The sequence below is a fragment of the Rhinolophus sinicus genome, chromosome 4 (assembly GCF_057876585.1).
Source record: "Rhinolophus sinicus isolate RSI-liver-muscle chromosome 4, RSI-T2T, whole genome shotgun sequence".
Taxonomy (NCBI): domain Eukaryota; kingdom Metazoa; phylum Chordata; class Mammalia; order Chiroptera; family Rhinolophidae; genus Rhinolophus; species Rhinolophus sinicus.
In genome coordinates, this window is record NC_142504.1 from 106,247,651 (window position 1) to 106,268,326 (window position 20,676).

General features: G+C 44.6%; 1 protein-coding gene and 1 long non-coding RNA gene across 2 annotated transcripts in view; one reads left to right on the forward strand and one right to left on the reverse strand.

The window, feature by feature from the left end:
* The window catches only part of CCBE1 (collagen and calcium binding EGF domains 1), a 191,530-nt gene extending 172,777 nt beyond the window's left edge, over positions 1–18,753 (reverse strand). The window contains exons 1-2 of the mRNA XM_019729297.3: positions 18,620–18,753; positions 18,100–18,180 (exon numbers count right to left, since the gene is read on the reverse strand). Coding sequence (XP_019584856.1) covers positions 18,100–18,180; positions 18,620–18,750 — 212 coding nt within the window. The 5' untranslated portion in view covers positions 18,751–18,753. The remainder of the gene's footprint in view (positions 1–18,099; positions 18,181–18,619) is intronic.
* A 257-nt stretch (positions 18,754–19,010) lies between these two features.
* LOC148758437 (uncharacterized) lies at positions 19,011–20,310 on the forward strand. Its single transcript, XR_016021184.1, has 2 exons — positions 19,011–19,572; positions 19,735–20,310. It is a non-coding gene; the product is annotated as an uncharacterized LOC148758437 (long non-coding RNA).
* Positions 20,311–20,676: the final 366 nt, after the last annotated feature.

A 20,676-nucleotide genomic window follows, 5' to 3' on the forward strand; every position in this document is an offset into this window, starting at 1 on the left:
TGGGTTGTTTTTGTTTGTTTGTTTGTTTGTTTGTTTGTTTTAGTGAGGAAGAAAACCTGTTATCCAGGCAGAGGCGACAGAAGGGGCAATGGCTTGAGACAAGTAAGTCTCAAAACGAGGAGACTGAGCTAAACTCAGGAAGGATCAGGTACCATGAGGCGGACAAGCGGGGCTCCGATCACGCAGGGCTTCACAGCCTAGGGTAAGGAGAATAGATTTTGTTTCAAGGGCAATGAGAAGCCACGGAAGGATTTGAAGCCCGGGTTGGATGTAATCTGTTTGAAGGTTCAATATTTCACTTTGTGCTACATGGCAATAGATTTTTAAGAGACAGGATAAGAAGCAGTGAGAAGAGTTACAATATTCCAGGCCAAAGGTGATAGGAGCTTGGACCAAGATGGTGGCAGTGCAGAGAGTGAGCCCGAATTTGAGTGTAGTTGATGAAAGGTTAGATGTAGAGGACGTGTGAAATGTGACGATCTAAAATTGTTTCTGGATTTCTGTCTAGGGCAACTCACTGGGTATTACAAGTGAGGGCCAGGGTTTATGTTGGGGGGCGGGGGCGTAGAAACCATGATCTCCATTTGGATGTGTTATCTTTGAAATGTCTTAAAAACATGCAAATGGAGATCAAGTTGGCAAGTGGATATACAAATTGCTGAAGCTTAAAAAATATCCCTCCCAAGACCCTTCTGCAAATACTACACTATACACTCCAACAAAACAGAGGAGTAAATCGAGAAAGGGGGAAATGTGGGATCCAAGAGACTAGAATCCAACACCAGAGAGAGACAAAGATTTCTTAGGCTGACGGTAAAGGAGGCCCCAAGATCCCAGCAGGCTTAGCGAGGAGCCAGTCCAGATCAGGGTACGTCTCAAGGTTCCGGGAGGAATTTCTTCAAGAAGGTTGAAATGATAGAACACCTAATATATTTGAATATCTTGAAAGGAACTTTATATAAATGAGGGTGACTCTGAGGTTGGATTCATGATCCTGCATATATTTTAAATGCAAAACAATTTAAGACAATTATGAATGACGGAAGGCAAACTACAGTCAAAGAAAGGAAAAGCACTCACAGCTTTCAGCAGGGCTTGGATGTCAATAGCATTTCCACAGTTCCACATAAGTCAGACAGTGAAAACTGGTCTATCCAACAGTGTCACGATGCCAAGATGGGCAGCAAATGTAGACAGTGGCTGATGACAGCTGAATTCTCCTCTCCCACAAGACAATGCCAAAACGTTTTAAAAACTGAGTTGTAATATAAGTAAGTTACTTACAGCTATAGAAGTAAAAACCAAAAGACTAACCTTAAAAATTAGAATACCACTGCTGTGGTGGGACAGGACGAGTTGTGGGCGGGGAAAGCCGGCTGTCTGTCTTCCCAGCTGTGAGTTATTTGACTCTAAACTAATTTAGATAATATTTAAAACTAAAGTGTAAGACATTAACCAAAAATTCAGAGTAAATTATACCATTGATTTTACTCTAAATATGTATAAACATTGAAAGTGCAGATGGAGATGACATCAGAATATTAAAAACAAAAGGACAACAATGATGGGTACCTTTCACTTCAGAATATTTAAGTTGCTTTTGCTTTTTTGTTTTTTGATATTGGCGAAAGTAATGCATTAATTGAGTGTCAGTGGATAGAATTTTGCTGCCAAAAAATAGTGAAAAGAAAGGTCTGTTCATTTGGGTTTACAGGGACCCTAAATACAAGTATAACAATAAATAAAATGTTAGCTTCCCTTTTGAAACTACATTTTCCTCTAAGAACACACCCCGTCCATAGTACGGTCTTATCTTGGCAGTCAAACATATGGAACTGCCTTTGAGGTGAAATAATCTTATGATTAAGATTTCCCAATCTTATTGTGAAACAAGCAAATTGTTACCCCTAGGCCACCGCCTCACCCAGAGTTCCCCTCTGTTACAGACAGTGCTACAGTGTGACATTCCAGGGACAGGAGAGGATTTCCACTGTAGACACTTTCTCAGAATTAAGCACACCTGTTAAAATGTAAGATCACTCATTAGCAGAGGTAGAAGTACTACTCGTCGGGGGCCGGCCTGGTGGCTCAGGTGGTTGGAGCTCCGTGCTCCTAACGCCGAGGGCTGTCAGTTCAATTCCCACATGGGCCAGTGGGCTCTCAACCACAAGGTTTGCCAGTTCGATTCCTGGACTCCCACAAGGGCTGTGCCCCCTGCAACTAACAACGGGCAACTGGACCTGGAGCTGTGCTGCGCCCTCCACAACTAAGATTGAAAGGACGGAGAACTGACTCTGGGTGGTGAACACACAATGGGATTTATAGATGATGTAAGACAGAATTGTACACCTGAAATCTATGTAATTTTACTAACAATTGTCACCCCAATAAATTTAAAAAATAAATTTTAAAAAAAAAAAAGGACAACAGCTTGACTTGGAAAAAATCCTGGAAGTACACACTGTTCCCTAATAAAATCCTGTTCCCCTTCCCCAATAAAATCTTTAAAAAAAAAAAAAAAGAAGAAGAAGTACCATTCGTCCATGAATGAATGCAAGAGAAAATAACTCCACAAAACAAACCTCCATTTATTTGGGGGGGAAAACGTTTAAAAGTAACATTCAGTTTGGGGTTTTGTTTTGTTTGGTGTGACAATGACATCTTGGTAATGTATGAGCACTCTACATTTCTTAAAAATGAATACTGAATTATATAGTGGTAAAATGACATCACGTCTGGGATTGGCTTTAAAATACGTTAGGAAAGAAAAAAAGGGACAAAGCACACGGTGCAAAATCTTGCTCATTACCGATGTTGGTGACGAGCAGATGGGAATTTATTTTCTCCCCCTGACTATAGCACAGTTGAAATTTTCATAATAAAAAAATACATTCTGAGGGAAAATATGGTCCGTTTTTCCTCATCTTCAAAAAAGGCTTAAATTTGTGTGTGTGTTTTTCCCTTTATGATTATAATGCAAGTAAAACACGTTGCAAAGCTAAGGCTGCAGTGGAGATTCACTTTCAACCAAATTACGGCCCCCAGCTAGTTAAAACTCTTTCAAAAGGAACATAGGCTAAAATGCAGACAAGGAAGGCTAACATGCAGACAGAGAACGTTAACAGAAAAAAATCATGCTTCTGACTAACGAGGAGCCTGTTGATCTAATGCAAAACTCAAGTGGGATACCATTTCGTTAAACTAAGACTGTCTAAACATGGAAAAGGATGCTAAAAAAAAAAAATTGGACAATTGTCTGGATAATGCAAGAGAAGCCTCATCCTTCTATATATAATTTGGCTGGGGGTTGAGGGGGAAGACTGTTGTCTCAATTACGTAGCTGACTGCCTTGTTGTCTCCATTTCCCCTGGCCTCTCTAAACAGAGCCAAATATGGAACCAGAACCGGGCAGCAAGACGGTAACAGTGCAGTGGGGCTGAAGTCTTTACAAGGGACCTTAGATAAATACATTCAAAAGGATATACACGTGTTGAAACGTAAGTTTGTAATTTTTGTAAATATAAGACACAAATAGTAAGCCCAGTATGTTAGGATAAAAGATGTGGAAAAAAATTTATGAGAAAGCCCTCTCATCTGATGTCACCTTTTCTTCCCACTTTATTTGCATGAGTCTCCCCAAATGAAACAATTTCTCCTTTCTAGAAAGAGGGTGGTCCCCATGGGAGGACAGCTCCTCCCTAAGTGAGGAAACTGATACTTTACCCTCATTCCCGTTCTGTAGGAAGCACATCTGGAAAGAAAGCAGCAGAAAGAAAAGCAAGCCAGTGGGGGTGGGGTGTCCTTAACACTTTTGCAGAATCAAATAATGGCTCCTGTGCTCACATGGCACTCACTGGCAGCAGAGAGAGGAGCTTGCTTTCAAAAGCACAGACCTGGAGAGTAAAAAGACCTTCTTTGTCCTCTTTAAGTAAATAACTGGGGTAAGAAAAACTACCACAGGCATTCAAGAGATGCAGCTGACCAGCTCACGGATGGCTATCCTGTTTTTAAGGCAGATTAGAGATAAGTGTGCAGAATGTCCCACAGTATCTTCCCAGTGGAGATGCGCTCTTCCTCATGTCAAGTAAATCCCCTGGGCTGTAAACTACACCTGCTTCCCTTTGCTCTGCTCACAGCCCCAGACTGCCAGAGCGAGAAGGAACTCCCCCACCCGCCACCACCGAGAATCAAAGAGAGCTCTAGGGTGACGAGGACCCACAGCCAAAAGCTCTCAGAGGGCAGTGGCAGTGCATGTACTAAATAAAGCCCGTGTCTCGCAGGTTCCAGACCAAGCGCTATCTGATGACACTAGATAATTTCCTTCTGATTCATTTAGGTAAAACTTGATATATTTGAAATCTGCATATCTGAAGTTTAGAACCTGAACCCACCAAAACATCAGGGAGAGGACCCCCTTAGCACTTGCTAACTGCCTTATAAAGAGCTCTCCAGTGAAGAGAGGCATTCTGACTCATCCATACAATGAAACACCATGCTATAAAATACCATGCTATAAAAATTAATTAGCACTCTATGTAATAAGCATTCCTTACCTATTGTTATGTGAAAAAAGCAATTGCAGAACCAACCCACTTCTGTAAGTAATAACTCCAAGTATGTCTGTTAGCACAGGTATAGAAAGGTCAGGAAAAATGCACTCTAGTCCCTTGGCGGTCATTATCCTGGAAGGGTGCAATTAGGGAGGACCCACAGTTCTAAGTCACACATTGCTATGATGGAAGACGTGCCAGTGCAAATGTTACTACCATCGTCATCATCATAAAAAAGGGTAAAGTTTAAAAAATGGAAAATTTCCTTTCTTGTACCCCTTTCCCTGTAGGAACTGCAAAGCATGATTCCCCCTTTATATTCATCTCTAACACAGGTGTTTGCCCCTCATCGTTAAGGTGGTTTTCTTTGGGAGCCCAGCACCTCAGTGGTAGAGTAAGAAGAGTGGATGGAACCCTCATCTGTTCAGGACATAGGGAGTCAAATATGGTCCCAGCATCATCCGGGACGTCACAAAACAAAAGCTGCATCACATCGAAGATACACATAGCACATACCAACGTCAGGACAATCCAACAGAATCAAGCTGTGTATAAGTGAAGGGATAAATATACATCCTAAGATGATATGAATCATATTTTAAAGTATGGATGAGGAAATTGTGTTTGAAAGACAGCCAAGGAAGGACTCACTGTAGAGGCAGGATTTGGAGGGAGGGACGGCTTGAACAAACAGCTGGATGGCTGAGAGCTGCGGGGGTGGGGGGGTCCAGGCTGCAGCATCCTATTGGGTGCACACACACACCCTCCCCACCCCACAGCCCTAACTGCCCAGAAATGGCTCCAGGAGTGCCAAGGCCTCAAACACCTCCCGTGCGAGGGCAGCAGGGTGGCAGCCGGACTGCCAAAGCCCCCTGGGCCAGGCATCTTTAGCCTTCAGCATCCTTTGTCATTGACCTCCATGTGTTCTCCACAGATAATTTTCATGTGTGCCATGATCTGAAAATGTGCTTCCCAAACACTAAAGGTCTCTGGGAAAGGACCTGGAGAGTGGGGGCAGCTGAGGTACCAAGTAAATTGTTAGGATCCTTTCATGCCTTCACTTAATATCTCAAATATCCATTCTGATTATATCCTCTCTAATAGGGTATTACTCTCATTATGCTGTCAAACGCTGAAAGAACATGGAAAACTCAGAGGTCACTTAGGAACCACTTCATGTTTGCCAGCTTCCAATTCAAAGAAATCCCTCAGTAAGAACCTCAGGAGCACATCCATCCACAAAATGCAATTATATTTCCTTTATTTCTTAATTTATAGTAATTCTATTTCTATGATTTAATCATCATAATTGCTGTTATTACACTCAAAAGATGCAATGACATGTTTGTAACTACGCATTACATGCAGACATATATCTGGGGACTGCCTGGCAAGAGTCCATATGGTAAATATAGGGCTTGGATGATAACTATGCAGTCAAACCACAGAGAGCATTGTTTCATGTTGCACAAAGTTAATGCAAACCTACGAAAAGCCTTGCATTTGCTGGGGGCTGAGAGGTTCTCTCAGTCACCAGAGGAAGACTAAAAAGTTGAAGAGAAACATAACAATGGATGGGAAAAGACTCTCTGCCAGCACATAGGTTTCCCATCACACTATGTGGAAAAAAGTATGTTTGTGCTTGATGCTTGCAAGGAAAGAAAAACATAGCCTGACACTGAAAAGCTTTCATTTATAATCTGCTGAGCCATGTTTATATCTTGGGAGACGGTTCATGTCGTGCAGCAACAAAGCAAAATATTTTTTGAAAAACGCACTTGAGGTCACTAAGTAGCTAGCTCCGGACACCAAGCTGAGCAGCTGCAATAGGAAATGAAAAGTGATGGAATTCGCAGCACGGGATTTAGAACTGACCCGCTTTGGAAACTCAGAAGAACTCTGCCTTTCTTGATCCACCTCGGCCCACTTCGTCACTCCCGTGACTGACCTCCAACCATCCCTCATTGAGCATAGAAAGGACATGCCAGGAGGAAAAGAGTGGGACCTAGCAGACCAGGCTTAGGATGGTCCCCCAACACAAGCTTTAGCTGTAAACTTCCCTGTTGGGGGGCATGGACCTGTAGCAATTGCAAAACAAGGAGGACAGGCTTCAGGGCCCCAGAAGGAAGAATCAGGCTGCTTACCCCTTTTTCCTGCAAGGTTTTCATCTTTGGCTACATACTGGAATCATGCAAGAAGCTTTAAAAATTCCTGCTGCCTAGCATGCACCTCCAAGAGTTTCCGATGTGTCTGGGATGGTCTACCTGGACACTGGGATTTTTTTTCTAAGCTCATCAGGTGATCCCAGCGTACAGTCCAGGCTGTGAATCACTGCCTTCAGCTTTCCAAGTAGGAAGCAGAGAACAGCCAAGTGAGAGCGAGCCCTGGAACGATGCAATGCTGCTCAGCAGTGCTTTTCAATCGGAAGGGCACGGAAACTCCCAGGAACCTCGTTAAAATGCAGACCCTAATTCAGTAGGGCTGGAGTGGAGCCGGAGCATCAGCATTTCCAATGCGATGTCTCGCTGTCAGGGGTTAGGACAGGTTATATCCCCCTCATCTGGCACCTTCTTGGAGAAAGAGGGTCCATAGAAGGGAACGGCACAAACAACATTATGGTTTATGCCATTTTGTTTATTTTTTGCAGGTATAGGGTAGTAAAAAGTTTATTAATCAAGGTGGATACACTCAGTGAGGGCAGATGCCAGGGGTCTTGACTGGGAGCTGTGGCAAGGGGCTTTCTAACCGAGACTAGGTCTCTCCTGCTCATTTCTATCTATCTACCTACCCTATCATTCCCCCCTCAAGAGTTTGAGACCCTGAACTCTTTTCAGAAAGGCAACAATGTGTCTCTTCTTTATCTACTTCCTGCTGAAAGGGGGCGATGTTATAGTCAGGGGTCTCATCCTCTTGCTGTCAGGAGGAAGGAGGCGTTGTCCCTTGGTTTATGCCATTTTAGATAAAATGGAATCTTTTTCCTTCTCCAGTGGTATTGCTGAATTTAATTTCATTGGGTAACTCAGGACAGCACCACCCTGGGGATAGAACATGTATGAAAAGCATCCCTTGAATTACATGGCCCCAGTGTGTGCTGGGTTTCGTTTTGTTGTTGTTGTTGTTGTTTTTTGGGGGGTATGTTATCAGCTGAACTGTGTCCTGCCAAAATTCAAATGTTGAAGTCCTAACTCCAGTACCTCAGAATGTGATTGTATTTAGATACAGGGGCTTTAAAGAGGTCACTGGGTTAACATGAGGTCGTTAGAATGGGCCCTGATCCAATAAATCCTAATGAAGTGGCGTCCTTATAAGAGCAGGAAATGCGGACACAGTCATGTACAGAAAAAAGACCGTGCAAAGACAGGGAGAAGACAGCCATCCACAAGCCAAGGAGAGGGGGCTCACAGGGGATCAGTCTTGCCAACACCTTGATGTTGGACTTCCAGACTTGTGAGAAAACGAATTTCTGTTGTTTAAGCCACCCAGTCTGGGGCAGTTTGCTTAGGCAACCTGAGGAAACTAATGGGTGGGGGGTGGGGGGTGGGGGGTGGGGTGGCGTTCTCATGTCTACTTCTGACAACGCGTGCGACTTATGTTTTCACCAGTCATTGCCAGTGGAATCGCCATCCGTATTTTGAGCAGTCTTCCTTCCCTCTTCTAAATGCCTCTTAAATCTGTGGTTGGCAGGAAAGCCAAGTAACCACAACTGTCAGGCCTTTACGATGAGCCCAGTGGTCAAGAACAACACAGGTTCTGGAGCAAGGCTGTCTGGCTTAGAACCCCCACTCTGCCACACACCTGCTCAGAGACGCGCGTGAGAACTTGTGTGAAGGCAAGCTAGAAAGGCTCCTGACACAGCGAGCCTTCACCCACAGCCAACCTGTGGGACTCGTCACCGAGGAGAGTACATGAAATTGCTTATATCTATTTTCGGCTCCTCAAAGCCTTCTGCAATACCTACTTTCTGGCATTTTCTTTGTGATATTCATTTTGGTATTCAGAGTTCCGTCCCTCTCGTCCCTCTCTCCCCCTCCATTGTCAGCTGTGTTCCAGACAGAAGTTATTGCCTGATGCAATGACCTCCACAGAAGTATGGAGTTCATATATAAAATTTCTTTTCTTATGTCCACCCAGTTAGGCCAGAACATCCAAGACTGATCTCCAGAATACTATCACAGGTAAATTAATATTAAAATCAATTTTTACGTAATTAAAAAAAAATCCTTCAACTAAGTTTTCTTGAAGTCCCCATTGACGTTATGTTCTAGGTTCTGACCTTTCAGAGCTGGAACTAGACTCCAGGGCACTTTTTGCAATGATCTCTTGTCACCCATGAACAGTTGTTGTGGTCTTGGTGGGTTCCTAGGAAACCAACCTATGCTCTGCCAGGCAATTTTCACCACAAAAATTTGAGCCATTTCTCTGTGGGAAAATTCCAAAATAAAACATGGACACATTATCAAGAGGTTGCTAAGTGGAAGCAAAGAGAGGAGTCGGTTGGAGGCAAAAGTGTGGCATGGTTTCTGCACTGGCTTTTAGACGTCTTGTCACCTCCAAAGCAACAGTGAACACATGTGTGCAACAGGTTAAAAAAATTGTAAGTCTGTCAATCTTTATAAGCTTAGCCTGCTTTTCTTTTAAGCTTGGTTTAGCTGAATCAGTAAAAAATGGCTGTTCCTAGGGTCAGAAGCCCCCATATGACAAACTTTTTTTTTTTTTTGACAAACTTTTTTTTCACCCAACTTCATATCCAGAAGATGCTCTCTTATCAAATTTTTATACCCATATTTTTTTCTTTGTTATAGCAGATACCACCTACTATGTTTCCCGGAAAATAAGATCTAACTAGAAAATAAGCCCTAGCATGATTTTTCAGGATGACGTCCCCTGAACATAAGCTCTACTGCATCCTTTGGAGCAAAAATTAATATGAGACCTGGTCTTATTTTCGGGGAAACACAGTATATCTTCCTAATATGTCAAGTGGTACATTCTAACATTTTCCTTCTTTTCCTTTCTTCAAAATACCATTAGCAGACTGTTTCTCTCCCTCAGAATATTTCTTTTTAAATCATTCTCTTTCCTTCTCTCCCACTTTTCTCCAGTTCTCAGTGTGAGAAGGCATCACTGTTTAGGAGTCTCTATGATCTGTATGGAACAAGAGTTGGCACTGTGAAAAGGCAGTCCAAATCTAAGTTCAAAAGTTTAATTAATGATATACTGTACATAACGCAACTGTGGGATGGTATGATATTTTTTTAGCCATATAAGGAAAAATGTAATGTTGCAACTCTAATGTAGAGTACCCTTCATTGCAAATGTGTTTTTCTAGATGTGTGCTCCTGAAATAAAATATATATTATTATTTCACTTTTGAACATGAAAAGTTTTCCCCTGTAGAAATTCAAAACTAATGTGACGTTTACAGAGAGGTGGCTTTCCGTCAACAGCATGTGATGGTCAACATGCAAGTCAGGAATTAAATATGCAATTAAGGAAGATGGAGGTCAGCCAAGGCAACCCAACAATTGCTCAAATGGCAAGGATGGCTCATCGTGGGAACATATAGAAACGCAGCAATGTCAGTACTTAACCACCTGCAATAAAATCCAGCTTCTTAAAAAACGTGCTGACAAGTTACGTTCATTAAGAGTATCACTTAGGGGTGGTGACAAAAAAAAAAAAAAATCCAGCTCAATAACTGGTTGATTCCTGGAGATCAGGAAACCAAGTCAGAGGTTCACAGGCCAGGAGCTGCAAATACAACAAAATGAGGCAAAGACCCAAAGATGAAGCTGACTCCATGCCCACAGCATCATCTCTGTGAGGACTCAGACCTGTGGACAAGGTTACAGATAGATGAGAAACCCACTCCTCGTCTCTGTATTAAGCCAGCTCTTTAGAAGCTGGCAAAGGTCCAGATAGTAAATATCTGAGGTTTAGGGGGCCAAACACGGTCTCTGTAGCATAGACTTTTTTTTTTTTTTTTACAACCCTTTAAAAATGTAAAAAGCATTCATAGATCACGGGTTGTATAAAAACATGCCATGGACCCTACTTTGCTGATTCCTGCTCTCTACACTGAGACCCCCGAGCCAGGTCCTAGATCAGAGGGACCTCCTGGCATCCTGCCAGCTCAGGCTGACAGCTGCCCCTGACATTCCTGGAGGATAAGGATGGGGGCTTCACCCCAGCAGGGGCAAACAGCAAACACCTCACAGGAGTGGCCAAGAGGAAAAGGTGGAGAATGGATATGAAGGCTGAGACTAGATGTGGTCCAAGTTTCTGAGCTCATCAAGGGCATGGGAAGATGCTGCCCTTCACGTTTGCCCACCATGAGCAAGGAGGCAACATGTACACCTGCCCCAGCTCCCTGACACCTGCTACGGATTCGCATGGACCACACCTCAAGCTAGAAAGAGGTACTATTTTGCTAGAAAGAGGTACTATTTTGCTGGGGATTAACATGTAGACATAATACCACTCCCCCCACCAAAGGAGGTTTCAGGATAGAAACAAATTGTCCACAAGTTTCAGATACGTTGTCACAGATGTATCTACAATGGATTATTCAGAGAATCAAAGGCTGTTGGAGCACTCCGCTTAAAGCCACTGTTGGAAAATAAGAGGTGAGCTGGGCTGGGGTATTTGTCCCTAGTGAGCCAATTCTGATGCGCTGCCCACCTCAAAGGGCACACCCCTGGAGAATTCACCACACCTGTGTAAGGCTTTCACATTCCAACAATGCTTAAAAGAAACTTGTGGCAAATGCTAATTTCTTGCTAGCAGCTCTGCAAAAAAAAACCTCTGGTTAGCACCATCCCTGGGTTCTCATGTCCCTGCTTGGAGCCGTGGGGTTTCTTTTACTGGAAGGATACAGCTGGGCCACAGGAAATATTAAGCTCTTAGCCCCCAAAATGTGACAATTAGATGTGTGCCAAAAATAAGTCTTAAAAATGTCCCAAAGGATATCTTTGGCGCAAAATGATTTTACTGAAAGACAAATTGAATTAAAATCCATAAATTCCATGAGAGCAGAGGTGGCGTCCTTTTGTTTTTTTAATCTGCGCTGGTCACAGATGTATTCTATGTGCCTAGAAACGGTGCTTGGTACATAGCAAGCTCACAAGGTATTTGTTGAATATATGAAAATTGTTGGTAAACCTTTAAGACCAGAAAAAATGGCTTCACAGAAAAAGGAAGAACCTAGCTGGGCAGAAAAGAAGCTGCAGATGTTATAGCTGTTTACTTTTTCATCCCCCAAATAAAGGCAACAAACTGAGACAGAATAGAGACCTTTGTTCTCCGGGTATTCTGCAAGCTCCCGATGTAGGCAGACGTGGAACTCACAAAAGCAGTGAGGGTCCAGCTGAGCAGCGGGGGGAGTCGGTTTGGGGAAGCTGAGCTGCACTGACACACACACTACTGATTGAAATGCAAGCTTTCTCCTGAGAAAAGAGAGTATTCTTGAATAAAGAAGGCACGTTTGCTTTTTCCGGGTACAGCCACCCCAGCTTCACTTAGAAAAGATGAAATGCAGTTAATGTAGGAAGTCAGGCATCAACAACTTCAGGGACAATGAGTGGCAGCAACTGGACCCCGTCTCAAAGGACACACTAGTGAAAGCGCAGCCTTTTGTGGCGAGTCCAATTGTCAGTTGTTTCCTATCGCTTTGTGTTGTTTCTCGGAGAAGGAGTGAAAAGTGATCCAGAGGCTTGCCTTGGCCTCCACCCTCCACCTTCCCTCTCATCTAACACCTGTGCTTCAGCTTAAAACAATAAGAGGGTGTGGGAGGGAGATCCCCTTTAAAACTGCCATCCTCCCCATCCAAGCCCGTGTCTTCAGGGCAGGTGTCAGGTGGGCAGGAACATCCACATCCTCTGCAGGTGTTATTGAATGTTCTATAAAATAGAATGTTCGTGGCATTAGCTAGAATCTGCCAGAATCAGTCCTGTGACACATCAACTGGGAACCAATGCAAACCGTGGCTGTGTCTCTCGGAGATGTAGGTCATCTCTGGTTTCTAAAAAAAGCCTCCTTATGCCTCAGCTAGAATAGGAGGCATAGATGGATAGCAACTGAAGATCTGGAAGGCCTAAAACATTTAAGACAAATCTCATCATTCCTTCTTTGGACCATTAATGTCTTCATTCACTCAGTCATTCAACAATATGCATGCAGCACTGTCCAAGCACGGGTCCTAGCCTCTGGGGAAATGGTTGTGGCCGAGGGGACAGAGGGGCCAGGCCCTCACCAGGCTGACCGTCCAGTGGGGGAGAAGGTCTAACACACAGGGAAACGGAGGCTGCCTTCAAATGCCTGTTAGGCAACTCTGCTCAAAGCCACCCACCCCTGTTCTGTTCCTCACAACACCTGTACCATTTCCTCCTTAACGTTAGGGTGTATGTAGTTGGTTGAGATGCAAATGCTTTCTGAGAGGGGGACTACGTGCCCTGTATGAGCCAATAATTATTCACAGAGCTGCCCTCAGTGCCTGTCCTAAGCTATGTTGCCCATACGACAGGGAGGCATCAGAAAGGAGCCCAGAATTGGGCTAAGGACCGAAGAATCTGATTTCTAGTCTTCTCTCTGCCAGTAAGATCCCTCCACAACCCAAGATCCTCTAAATTGGGATAGCTATGCCTCTGCTTGCTCTTATCGCCACACAAGTAGGGCACCGTGAGTAGTCAGGAGGAGGAAGGAAGCAAAGATATGTTCTTTGTAATTTTTTTCCCAATCGGGGCTACCTGACTTTGGAAGGGGATCCGAAAACAGCTGATATGTGATTGGTGCAAAAACACCCTCTGTGTCTGGCTGTGGTCTGAATTTGTACTTTCAAAAGCCTGCTGTAAAGCTCAAAACTCTCAAATAAGACTCCAGTGTCCACGGACCACGTACTCTGCGCCCTCACCATGCCAAACCTAGTGTGGTGGAGTGGTGATGAGCTGTGGTTGTGGTTGAGCCCGTCTTCCATATATCAATCCATTTCATCTTGACAGCAACCCTCTGACTCCAGTATTATCTTTTCTTTACAGAGGAGAAAAATAAAGCGGCGAGATTAAGAAAGTGTTCAAGGTCACAAAACAAATAGAGCTGGGATTCAAACTCGGGCAGCCTTTCTATCGTTGTGCATTTCCGACATTATCGAACCCTTCTTTAGGGATTTAGGGACCTACCAGATAGGGCATTATCGAGTTTTCCCTCCAATGTAGCCTTAGCCCGAGTCTAGGGATGCTACTATAAACGGACCTTCTTGTTCTCCAAATTTCAAGTAACATTTGCAGAAATATCACATCAACTTCCAAGTTTTAATAGGGTTTGGCAACACTGTTGTATTATCTCAAAGAAAAGTGAAAGTTTTTACATCTGCATGTCGTTACGTCCCATGGGAATATGACCTAAGCAAGAGCGGTGCCTAGTAAGACACCAGACTGGACAAATACAGCTGAGGGTCTCCACTTGGAGGTCCATGAACCACAAGGCTAAAAATCACAGCTAATGAAACTTAAATACCTAACACACTATGTTAAAGATCCATGTTGAAAAACGTCGTCTTCCTACCCACAAAGCCATTTCTAGCTGCTTCTAATCTCTTCCCCAACATTGATAGTATAGTATAGACTACATGACTTTGAGCTCAAACGTGTACCATTGTATACTGATTAGTTTCAAAGGCCTTGGTCTAAAAATCAAGTCTCTAAACTATGAGACCAAGGATTGTAGCTTCTCCTTCTATGCTCATAAAATAGTCTATGCTCAAGACTATTTTAAGCTCATAATAGATGCTCAAATCTTTAATAGATCAAAAAAAGTTAATTAGGATGTTTATTAGACACCACCTCACTAAAAATTGGATGTTACTGACATTTCCTACATACATGTGTATTATTTTTATATTTAAAAAGCCCTTAACATCTCCTTTTATTGATATGAGACCCAATAAAGAAAAGGTAAACACCAAACCTTTGTTCAAAAGGTAAACACAACACTTCTGTTCAAACTACATCATTTTGTGGGGGGGGAAATGAAAGTCGACTAGGGAAAAGCTTTTATAGGCACAAGAAAAGTAATGCCACAGTAGCTTTATATGCTTGGTTTGGCTATAATTCAGTTAGATAAATCTCACACCAATTCTGAAATCTTAACCACTGGAAGAAGCCTATGCCCTATGTCAGATTATAATGCTGAGCAAATATGCACTGTAAACTTGTTAAGCTGTCATTGGCATTCATTCAACAAGTGTTTATTAAACTTTTGGTACTTGGCACGATGCACATTGGAGTAGAGCTTCTAAAGACAGACCTCTAAAGACAATGATTAAGATGAAATCCTACAAGGAAGAAAAGATACATGTATGAACCAATTTGGTGTATTAACCAGTTTGGGGTATAATAATATAAAGTCAATTGTTTAAGAGGGCTCTCAAGGGCAAGTTGGTCGATCTTATACCAGATCTCAAGGGTAATTCAGAAAAACCACTGTGGTCACAGTGGGTGTCGGGAGTTTTCTATCAAACTGTCTATTGAATTTATCATTATCTGAATTTATAGTCTTCTTCCTTAGATCCCAGGATCTAGAAAGTTCAGCCTCATCTGTAGACACCTCTGGGATGATGAAAGGGGTCTGGGCTTTGAATCTTGGTTCTCACATGTATTAACTTTGTGACCCTGGGCAAGTTTATTTAACCCCTTAGTTTGGGTTCCCTCTTCCGTAAAATTGAGATAATAGAAATGCTACAGCGTGACTTTCAGGATTAGAGATAATGTAGGTAAAGGGCTCAACACATCGTAAGTCCTCAAATTGTCATTTACTATATCGTATAAAAGGTGAAAGTGGAAAGGTACTGCTTAGGTGAAGCCCCACAAAAGTGGGGGTTAGGGGGGGTCCAGAACAGAAATTATTCTGAACCCCTCTTTTCTTCTCCATATCACGTAGGTCTCCATATCCTTTTAGTTTTAATGGCAAATCGAATTTATTACATCTACCATCCTCCTTTTAGTACTAAACCTCTCTTCCATATCCATGATTTTAAAAATAACTTTCAACATATTCAGAAGTGACTTCCAGAGTTCTTTCTCTTGTGCTAAAGCTGTTCACTCAAAGACATCTGGTAAAGAGCGGGATTCTAAGTGATCAGATAGCATTTCCTGAGCGGTAGCTCTGCTGCGGTACTTACAGCTTACGTAAGGGTCATGCAAAAGCTGAAGAGTCGGGTTTCCCAGAAGACTAGTTCTTGGTCTGTTTGGAAGAAGGTTAACTTGGTAGAAGGGCTAACTACTCACTCCATCTGCAGAGACCTCTGCTCCTCTGAGGACTTGTCTAAATGGGTTTGCACCGTGACCCAGGCTGAGGACCCTGGTTTCCACAGCAGAGCTTCTCCAGCTTTAATGTACATCTCATTAACCCCAAGTTCTGAGTCAGGAGGGCTGGGGAGGGGCCCGGGTCTCTAACAAGCTCCTAGATGATGCTTGTGTGGCTGATTTCCAAACCACACTGGAAGTAGCAAGGTATCTACAGGGCCAGGACAACTAGAATTCACAAACCAAGGAGCACGCAGTATTCCTCCATTCCTGGGGTTCAAAATAAAATGGGGGAGCAGCAACTGCCAAACAACTGTGTCTAAGAAACTACTAAGTTATGGAAATAGTGTAAAATCAATGGAGTGCACATAGAACTCTCGACTCCCATAAAGGAAGTAACTTAAAACCAAATTACTTCACATTCACAGGGACCATTCCCATTTTCTCCATCTAAAAACATCCTCTCATTCCACAGAACAAAGTTATTTTCTCTGTAAGATATCTTTTTGTCAGCGCTCATAAGCTTTTTTTTTTTTTTTCAATAGCTGTTAATGAAAACACATCAAGACACTGCTAGTGTCTCTTGTTGAGGCTTGGTGTGACAGAAACTGCTGTCTTACAAATCTGGGAAAAAACGACAGTAACAGCATAACAAATGAAATCAATTTAGAACACGAATCAGCCTCCCATGGTTCCTGAAAACTGGACATGCATTCTGTAACTGTCACGGATTTACGTACAGTCTGACCTTCAGGGACCGAACAAGTGAGCAAACCATCTCAGGGACACTTTACATGCTAAATTAGAGGCTTTATACTGCAGTGATAGGAAAACAATATGTCCTAAGATATACTGTGGTCATGGGGATGCAATCCCAGTGCCAGCACCACCAGGTCATTTCATCAGCTGGGTGACCCTGCTTACCCAGTTAACCTCTTCCGTCTTTACCTATTGAATATATTCCGTTTTCTTTCTCTAACCCTCACGTATTTTTGTTTAGTGTTCACAGCCCATGTCCCAGAGAAGGCAGCCCTTCCCAAGTTGTTGATTCACCTAAATGATCATCGTCATTCCATTGCCAGTGACAGAGTTTAAAAGCTCGGTTCGCAATGTAACTGATGGAGCATTTGTACCACTGAAGCGACCAGTCCTGGGACCACTTACGCCTTTGAGCACACGAAATAACGTTTCTTGCAACTGAAACCATTATGGTTGATTCACCTGTTACAACCTTGTGAACGGAAAACCTTCCTTTTCTTTCAAGTTCACTTCTGGGGTTTGCAGTGGTACCTAGTACTACCCAATATTTACCTTGGCACCCCAAGCACGTTCTGTCTCTAGGAACCCAAATATGGTTCCTGGAGACAGAGATGGAGTCTGGTGTGTGTGGGAGTCTGGTGGGATCCCAGCGCCCTTAAAAACCAGGCAATTAATAAATGTTTAGGGGTGCATGCCTCCTCCATCCAGTGAAAGCACTGGAACAGAAGCCAAGAATTCAATGGTGAACACATATATCAACCCTCACCTCCAAACAGCAGGGAACAGTATTTCTCTCCTTTTGTTGTGAATAAGAACCACCTGGGGAGCATTTTCCCAACCACAGATTCCCTGGCTCTATCCAGGCTTAGTTTTAACAAGCACCCAGGTGACCTGCGGACTATTATTTTCAAAAAGACTGCTCCTCTTTTCCTTGTGGTTCAATGTGTTCCCTTTTTTTTGTTTTCACTCGACACAACCATATCAACCGCCCACAATCCTACCCCCCCTCCCGCCCCCGTCCTTTTGCCCAGAGGCCGTGACAGTTACAGTGTCCCGGCAGAAGGTCAAAAGACAGCCAAGAGCCAAGTATTCACTTGTTGACGTCGTATTTTCAAAACAAAACGCAAACGTAAAAGCAGCCATTCGTTTTTGCTATGCCTCACTGTTTACACCCACAATCCAATCCACTTTCCTTATAAACTTGCAATCTCTTCTCCTCCGGTTTCCGCCAGGAAAGTATTCCTGGGACCAGTAAACTGCCTCAGGATCTTAGGGCACAAACGAGGTGCAGACTCTCGGTTGCCGGTCGTTGCTCTGCCCCAGAAACCACACACAAAGGTTTGCACCACGGAGAAGTCCCCCCAGCACGTCCCGGCACCACCGTGATCCCCTGGTGCCGGAGCGCGCCTCCTAACCCCTTCTTGGCCGCGCTGGCGCTGCCTTCTCACCAGCCAGGGTGCTCGGTGGTGACTCGGCACAGCCCTGAGGCTTACCTGAAACACGTGGTGAGCTCGCCCGAAGCCTTCAGACACGGGTACTTGGTCGTGGCGATTCTGTTTTCTGAGCAGACTTCTCTACGGAAAAAGTTGGAGAAAGAACGTCGTGGGTTCTCCGCGGGGGAGCAGAGACCAGTGAGCGCTAAGGAGTCCCTAGCGCGCCAGGACAGTACATCTGCGTCCTCGAGCGCCGAGCAGGCGCAGGTCCCCGAGCGCGGACGCGCAGCGGACTGAGGGGTCCAACCGAGCGACCCTGGCCCCGGGGGAAGGAGGAGCTGAAGAAGCAGGACACTGGAGGACGGCAGGAATGCGGGGCGGGGGTATCACGGTGGGGCGAGCCCGGGCTGAGGGCGCAAAGGCTGTTACCCGGGAGCAGAAGTTTAATGTCGCCCAGGACAGTCAGGCTGCCCAGCCCGTGCCTGGCGGAGCGAGGGAGTGGAGGTCACTGCATAGGTAGGGGACACCGTCTGCACCCCGAGAGCGGGGCGCGCACCAAGCAGGGGTTGGTTGCGTTTACCTGTCGCTGTCCTCGGGCTTCTCTCGGTAGCTCCACGTGTGTCCCAGAGCCAGGAGCAGCAGCAGCGGACCCAGGCTCTTGCCCAGCTGCCCCCTCGACGCTCCTCCCCGGCTCGGAGGTGGCGGCACCATCAGGGACGCTCCCGGCTTCTTCCCGGTGCCCGAGTCCTCTCCCCACCCTGCACCCGGCTCCTTCGCGGCCACGGTCCCTCTCCCCGGCAGGGGGCGCCGGAGAACAGGGGCGTTTGCGCCACCTGCGCGGGGTACTGGGGTCTGGCGTGTTGTGGGGCTGGGGGAATCAGGCTGAGTTGGGGTGCAGAGTGCAAACAACGCAGACAGGCAGGTGAACGCGGTGCCTGGCCCCGCGCGAGGGTGGCGGGGTCCGGGTCGTGTCGCCCGGGATGGTCACACCGAGTTGACAGGTTTGCTGGACTCGGCTTTGGACCGCGTCCTCCCTCCTGCCTCTTCCTGGGAGAGGAGCACAGGGTGCGGAAAGCAGGCGGCTGCTCGCATTTTACACCAGGGTCGCACGCCCAAGAGGAGGAGGAGGAGCCGGTTCTCACCCCGGGAAAAAGGAGGGGGAGCAGAGGGGTTAATAAGCTTTCTTCCTGTTGTCAGTTGATTTCTAAGGACCAGGGTCAGGATAATGTTTGCTTTTCCGCCTCGAGCGTCTGCACTGCGCTCCCCACTCCCCAGTTTTCTCTGAGCTGAATAGGGGTGGAAGGAGAAGTGGAAAGGCTACAGCGGACCTCCCAAACTGCCTTTCAAACCTGACACAGCACAACTTCCAGAGCGTAATCTGTCTCTGTTAAAATCCCCTGGAAGAAAGTCCTCTGCTGGCTACTTCATAACGCGAAGTCTTTCTGGGGGTTTAAATCCTCTTGCCCTGAGCTGCTTCGATGCTGTTTGAATGCCACGCACACATATGAGAGCTGGAAACTCCTGGAAGATGAGGTGAGACGCTGAAAGGGGCCCTTAATCACCCCTGCCCCTTGCTAGTTAACACACTGGTGTTTATGGGTAGGGTGAAAACCCGGGCTGGGGGCGGAGAATCAGCTCATTTGGTGGGGGGCCCGTTCGTATATGTCTGCATCTTAACACTTTATTGCACATTAGGAGTTCCTGCGCCTGTTAAAGAGAAACTTGTGACATAAACGTGCCCCGCAGAGCCAAGCAAGTGGTTGTGACCCAGAAGTAAGTTGGAAGAGCACGAGGTGGTAATGCCTAACCTTTAACAAACGCGGTTCTGCAGCTCCCAGGATGACGACGTGAAAAGGTAGCTTGTTCACAAGTTACTTGTGTGCTAACTGGTTAGGTAGGCAGGTTTTCATTCAAAATATTCTGATCAACTGAGAATTACCAAGTATATCACATACACCTTGACATGTTAATAGCAATAGAATCCTCATTCCTCTGTACAATGCATCTGTATTTTCCAAAGATTTTTCACATTTATGATTTTGTTTGATACAATATCTCTTGAAACTAGGAGTCTGACTTCTCAGTTCAGTGAAGTGGTTTTTTCCTGCAAGTCTTACATACACATGGAAGACCCTAAAACAGACTTGATATTAAAAGATGGTATTACACAAAATAAATGAGTTTTCACATGGTGACTCAGAAAACACTTCAGAGGCTTTCGAAACCTGAGTGACTATTATGGAGTCAGAAAAATAAAATCCTAGATTCAAACCCAGGCTTTGTGGCTTCTTACGTGTGTGACCTTGGACAAGTTACTTAAGCTTTCTGAAACTCAGTTTTCTCATCTGCAAAATGGGGAAACCTCCCTCATAAATGTTGGCGAGGGTTAAATGAGGTAATGCATGTAAAGCAAGTTTCACTGTGCCAGGCTCATATTAAGTGATCAGTAGACATTAACTATTATTTTAATATAAATTATTGTATTGCACGGAATTTTCAGTTTTAACTTTCAAGCTTTTTGCTTTCTAGCTGTATAGGAGTTTATTTCACAACAGTTGTTTGGCTTCCTAAAGAGATACCTGTGTAAGCACATAAAAAATAAACTCATCCTGGAGCTTATAAAGATTGTATCACGTT